Source organism: Oncorhynchus kisutch, linkage group LG9, assembly GCF_002021735.2.
Source record: "Oncorhynchus kisutch isolate 150728-3 linkage group LG9, Okis_V2, whole genome shotgun sequence".
NCBI lineage: Eukaryota > Metazoa > Chordata > Actinopteri > Salmoniformes > Salmonidae > Oncorhynchus > Oncorhynchus kisutch.
Window position 1 is genome coordinate 23,954,467 of NC_034182.2, and position 6,340 is coordinate 23,960,806.

The 6,340-nt window shown below is 43.2% G+C and overlaps 1 protein-coding gene across 1 annotated transcript; it reads right to left on the reverse strand.

Annotated features, from left to right (window-relative positions):
• Positions 1 to 294: 294 nt before the first annotated feature.
• LOC109896432 (homeobox protein SIX6-like) lies at positions 295 to 4,801 on the reverse strand. The gene is made up of 3 exons (XM_031832199.1): positions 4,043 to 4,801; positions 1,152 to 1,315; positions 295 to 882 (listed from the first exon to the last, which is right to left on the reverse strand). The coding sequence occupies exons 1-3, from the start codon at positions 4,463 to 4,465 to the stop codon at positions 669 to 671; spliced, it is 801 nt and encodes a 266-aa protein (XP_031688059.1). The 5' UTR covers positions 4,466 to 4,801; the 3' UTR covers positions 295 to 668.
• Positions 4,802 to 6,340: the final 1,539 nt, after the last annotated feature.

Consider the following 6,340-nt stretch of genomic DNA (forward strand, 5'->3'; position numbering starts at 1 on the left):
GCTTGGTGGTGCCCCTTGCTTAGTGGTGTTGCAGACTCTGGGGCCTTTCAGAACAGGTGTATATATACACTGAGATAATGTTACAGATCATGTGACACTTAGATTGCACACAGGTAGACTTTATTTAACTAATTATGTGACTTCTGAAGGTAATTGGTTGCACAAGATCTTATTTAGGGGCTTCATAGCAAAGGGGGTGAATACATATGCACACACCATTTTTTTTCATTTCACTTCACCAATTTGGACTATTTTGTGTTTGTCCATTACAAGAAATCCAAATAAAAATCCATTTAAATTACAGGTTGTAATGCAACAAAATAGGAAAAACGCCAAGGGGAATGAATACTTTTGCAAGGCACTGTAAATAACCGTGTACCTCACAGTCATGTGCGATGGTGCATTTTAAGTGCATGTGTTTGTGAATGGTCCAATCCCCAACCCCCCACCCCTCCCCATTCTTCCAATAGCAACCACATCAAGTGTCCATATCGAGTCTTTTGCCAATGTGTTCAATCCCAACTCACAGACAGATAGTACTTCTACAGTGTCTATATTGTCTCTATATCTGTGGGGCCGGGGCTTCCTGGCTGAAAACCAATAATAGCATCTCCCTTGAGGACTCAACCAATTAGAGCCTCTCTCCAGCTGCACTCAATGACCCGACCTCAGGATTCAAACTCGCTGTCGCTGCTGACGGAGATGTCGGGGGTGGAGGCTCCGGTGCCCCGAGGGTCGGTGCCGGTGCTGCAGTCGCTGGCCTCGGGGCTGCCCGGGTGACAGGGGGAGGCAGTCAGCAGGCGGGGGTGGTGGGAGTGGCGCTCCTGGACAGAACTCTCAGGGGAGCATCCGGAAGGCAGGTGGGTGGGGTCCTGTTGCAGTCTGGGAACAGGGAGAAGGAGATTGTGAAGTTAGTTTTAGAGACACATGGTTGGTTGAAGTGTTACCTAAGTGGTACACTCTGTGACTAAACGTAGTGCTTTTGTCTTGAAGTAAAACAATAATCAATTGGCTCACACTCAAAAAGCAGTCTTTTGATAAATTGCTTAATTTTTCAGTTTAGAATTTAGAACATCTTCAACAAGACACAGAAAGTCAAAGTTTCCAGCTGAGTAACATCCTCTCTTGCCTTGACTTGAATCTTGACGTACCTGTTCTTTGCCGACGCGGCCCTGTCTCTCTGGCGTCGGTTCTTGAACCAGTTGCCGACCTGTGTAGGCGTGAGTCCCGTGGCCTGGGCCAGGTGCCGTTTCCTGGACGGGTTTGGGTAGGGGTCCTGGAGGTACCACTCCCTGAGCAGGCTACGAGTTCTCTCCTTGGAGACATAAAGGACACAACAATGGTCAGTTCCCTGCTTCATGTAACCAACAGTGTACCTAATAATCTATATCTTTCACAATCAGATATGACATATGCAGTATATGGGTGTGATATCTTTCATTAGGCTACTCCATTGATATTGTTAAGAGAAGATTTCCTGCAGGAGACCTAAGCCATGCTGAAAATAATCGTATTAAATTGGATTTAAGGGATAATAATTATAATCTACATTATCAACATAAATATGTTATACTGTATATTGGCTCAGGATAAAAGGGCTTAGTACTGGAGAGAGGGTTAGTAGAGGTTTATACTTTGTGGGGCAGCAAGATGATTTGCCTGCAGTATCTGACTCTACCACAAGAGGGGGATGTAACGGGGGAGTTGGGACATTACCTAAACTCCACTGACCTACTGTACGATCTATAGCAAAAGTCAGTGCTCAGCCTTAGACCCTTCACCAAATGGTCTTGCACAGACTTTACCCATTCAATATTGTCAACAACATCCTGGGCCAGAGAGTGACACACGGGGCCTTATGTTGTTTCTGTGGAAATGTGACCTGCTCAAGGCGTGTATCTGCCCAGCCTTAAGTCTAGGACTACTCAGTCGGTCACAATCTTTTTTTTTGTGCTGTGTGTAGCTACTGTATCTTCTAAAATGACCTATTCCTTGCCCTGATGCAAGTGATTTCATATGCATTTGGTAGTGATTTTGTTGGTTGAAGTGCATTTCGAAGCAACCAAAATCCTGCAATGGTTAACAGGAATAGGGATGCCTTATGCATGTGTTTTGTTGTTTTCTAAAGATAACTGATGATGTCTATACTGACATCCAAAAGGTTAAAACACTTTTAAGCCCAACATTTCCCCCTAGACCTAATGATTGTCAGCTTGGTTCCACAGACCTTTGCGTTGGAGTGATGTTGACTGCGACAGTAACCTGGGCGTGATCCAAAACGGAATATCTCTCTGTTTCACTTCAATAGTGAAAGGTTCCGGGTATTCAGTGGAATCGGCTCCTAAGCAAATATCAAAGACACTGGCCATCCAGCACCAAGGAGAGTGGTGCTTATTTTTTTTTACAGTTTGTTTCATGTTGCATTATCGTTGCCCCGTCCTCTGTTATTTGTGTAACCAAGTGTAGCCTAGTAGCTAGGTCTACTGTGTAGCATAACCTACAATGTTTATGTCTGTTCTTTTTCTGAACCACTCCAAAAATAAGTTCCTTTGCAGGAAAATAAAGTTCTTCTATTCTATCCCAGGCTAGGTGATTGCTCACTGCTGTTTAGTTGGTGGAAACTCCAGAGTAAAAGGGAGCTTGGCTTATACCGCCACGGGTGGTCTCTGACACGCAAGGTTTATACTGTAGCAAGCTGACTCCCTCTGTGACTGCATCCCAAATGGCACCCTATTCCCAATGTAGTCACTACTTTTGACCAGGGCCCATGGAGCTTGGGTCAAAAGTAGTGCACTATATAGGGAATAGAGTGCCAGTTGGGACACAAACACATGCACTATAACCTACAGCCCATAGCAGCACAGTCCCCATTCAACATGCTCTTATGGAGCTCTTTAACCACAGGATTACTGCAGGTTGAAGTAGCCTGAAATCTAGACCTGTTTTGTGCTAACACTTCCCCTCCTTGTACTCTGTGTCACATGAGGAATGGATTGTTGTCACAAAAAGATTGTTACCCAGGCTAAGGTTGAAGAGCAGAAGCATCTCTTCTCACCTATGTCATTTACATGATGAGATGTAAAAAAAAAAAAAAAATATGAAAATACTTTAAAAAACAAATATATATCTTGTGTAGCCTATTGAGTCTTGATTTGGCTGACATTGCTTGTTTCTTGGCTTTAACACTTATGTGCTTGTTTTTATGTTTTGTGAATCCACACAAAGACGCTAATGCATATTGCCAGTGGTTCAGCAGAGAGACTGTAGATAATCACGTATTGGTCTGTCCCTCAGTAAAGGAAGTGACATGTGCAGCCACATTACTACAGACAAGATATGTCCTCTTTGAAACTTTGCCATTGAACTTTGCCATCAAACTCAAAGCAGTGAATGGTAGAAAGTGAAACACCATAACATGACACATTAGAACATCATTTAACAGGATCTCTGTGGGAAACACCATTGCATTCATTTGTTTCTCTATAGAAATAGCCTACAGCCTTTTATGTGAAAATCTTTTACTATGTCTAACCTAACCTTGCAGGAGGGTATTGACCTCCTATTATCTATAGTCTGAGTTAACAGAGATCAGGACTGGAGAAAAAGAGAGAACCCTTGTCAGTGACTCAGTATCATTAGCAACTGAAGCGCTCAGGAACTATTGGGGACTTGATATGCCAAGGTGCCATAATGAGACCATCTGAAGTTATTTCAGATTTTTTGTTTTATTTAATTAACCTTTATTTAACTAGGCAAGTTAGTTAAGAACAAATTCTTATTTACACTGATGGCCAAGGAACAGTGGGTTAACTGCCTTGTTCAGGGCAGAATGACAGATGTTTCAGTATAAGAATTTCAAAATGTTTTACAAATGTACAATTAACAGTGAGTCAGCCCAGTAGGCTATATACATTATAGGTTACAGTCAGATATTAGTTACGGGTTTCGTTCATTTCTAATTTATAGCCAGTTAGTGTATATAGGCATGTATGCATGATGAAGGTGTGTAACTATAGGTATGGTGCGAAAGAATCATACTTACAGCTTGGTGTCTCACCTTAAAGCAGTGCGTCTTCTGCTCGCCGTCCCAGATGGTGCGAGGCAGTGGGAACTTCTTCCGGATACGGTACTTCTCCACCGGTCCCAGGGGACGGCCCCGGAGCCGCTCTGCCTCGCGGTAATGCGCGTCCAGCCACAGATCTTGGAGTTTGGCGTGAGACTCGCGTGTAAAGCGGTGGCTCTGGAGGATCTGGTAAAGCGCCTCGAAGTTTCCTCCGTGGAAGGCGACCAGCGCCCGGGCGCGCATCACTGACTCGTGGCGGTTGAGAGCCTCCCCGGCGGAGCCAGGGACAGCATCAGGCAGGGACCATAAGAACCGCCCCAGGCGCTCGATGTCGCCGGTCTCCTCGAGGTTCTCGCACACCCGAGCCACTTGTTCCGGGGTGAACATAGGCAAAGGGAACATCTTTCCCCTTTTTCGTTCTTCTCAGACTTTGTCAACAAATAAAATAGTCTATATTATCATATATCAAAAAAAAATAATGTTGGTTCAGCTAAATGGACATGGCCAATGGTCATATCATTCCAATTGTCTGGTGCGTGAAGTGTCCTTTTACGCACCACGTCCCAGTGAGCCTCCCAGTGATGCGGAAGTTTAGTTGAATCAAATATAGTTTTCTAGTAAAAATAAATCTGATTGGCAGCGAGTTCCTTATGTAAGTTGTTTCTCCTGTCTTTTCCCGGTATTGGCAAGCTATGCTATATGTGACAACTGTCGCGTCGGAGCCAGGCACTTCCTGGAGTTCTGTCGGTTCTAGTAGGCTAAAGAAAGAACGCCAGGAGTCGACCTGTATTTATAGATAGAAACAATTAGCATCTTTGTAGATGTTTTGAGAGGGATTATGCGCCTCGCAGTCATTAGCCACTTAGCGGGGGGTAATGTGTATAGAGGTGACAGCCTGATCAGATTGTTTGTTTTAGCCGAGGGATACATTGACTGTCAGGATGATTGGGAAGCTAACAACAAGGATATTTAATTGGTCTGATCTGCATGATTGGCCGGCCGGGGGAAATCCAATACAGGCCAAAGGACAGGGAGGAGGATGTGGAGAAGAGAAGAGAGGAGGAAAATGTGTGTAATCAAACGTTTTTTTTTTTACCCATTAGGCCTGGTTGCTATTTCCTAGAAAGTTAATTCACCTAAATAGAATGAAGTGATACATAATCAAAAACTTTTCTATAACCAATCACTCGATAATTGGAATAGTAGAATAGTGACATATTATTGTTGTGTTTATAATAATGTGATAAAATGTTTGGTTTAAAAACATCTATATTTGACTCGTACCTATAGTTTTAGTTGACAGTTTGTCAACAAATGATTATAGGTCTTCGGTAAATTGTGCATATATATTTGAGATAGGCCTAACCCAAACCGAAGTAATTGTATTCGGATATGGTTTTTTGCTTGTTGTTGTTTTTTAATCCTGGTGAATGGATGCACCCTGGCTCATAACATGTATGGGTTATAGATGACAGACCGCTTCACAGCTATAGTGTATGCTCTGATTTGAATGCGGTTTGAATCTGAGCGCCAGAGCTACCGCGCTAAAGCCTTGGCAATCTGTATCTGTATCACCTACGCGGCGGCCGCTTCCATTTGCCCACGGCGAAATCTCCCGAGATGCATGTTTGGCAAAGCTGCTAAACATCCTCTCAACGCTCCCGGCAAAAGTAATCGCCTTTTAATTAAAGTGGACACTCATACAGTAGACCTATCCTCCTCCACCCCGGTCCGTCCCCGGGTCAGGATAGTTTTTTTTAAACGTCTCTGGAGGCAGGGTGATGGACGGCAGTGTTACTCGGGGACACTGTATTATATGATCCTGCTTCATGGGTTCAATCCCTTTCTGATTTTATTAATCCGTCTTTAGGGGACACATTTTTTATTAATCCGGTTTAGAATAAGCATCTGTCCACGATTGCGGTACAACAAGCACACATAACAAACTATATTATATGAGTATAGGCTATAGGGAATTGATATATGCTCTGGGTCTTTAGGCACATTGCATATTATTTTTTAATTATTCATAATTGTATTTATTAGGCTACTGTTTTGTTTAGGGGAATAACGTTAATACGTTTGTGTATGGTGGTGGAGGTGGGTTGGGGTCAGTTCAGGAAAATCCTATTTGACAATAAACGTTTTTTTAAATTCTGGAATTGGAATTTCATTTAGTCTCCAGAATTGATGGAATTGAAATGGAATTGACAGTAACCCTGGACAGTTTACATCCATAGTCTCTAGACTACAGAACCACATCAATGCCGTGCCAAT

Coding starts and splice junctions, on each gene's coding strand:
- LOC109896432 (XM_031832199.1), bottom strand. CDS start 4,465: ATGTTCCCTTTGCCTATGTTCACCCCGGAACAAGTGGCTCGGGTGTGC. Junction 1,316..4,042: donor TTAAGGTGAGACACCAAGCT/GTAAGTATGATT, acceptor TATGTCTCCAAG/GAGAGAACTCGTAGCCTGCT. Junction 883..1,151: donor GCCGCGTCGGCAAAGAACAG/GTACGTCAAGAT, acceptor CCCTGTTCCCAG/ACTGCAACAGGACCCCACCC.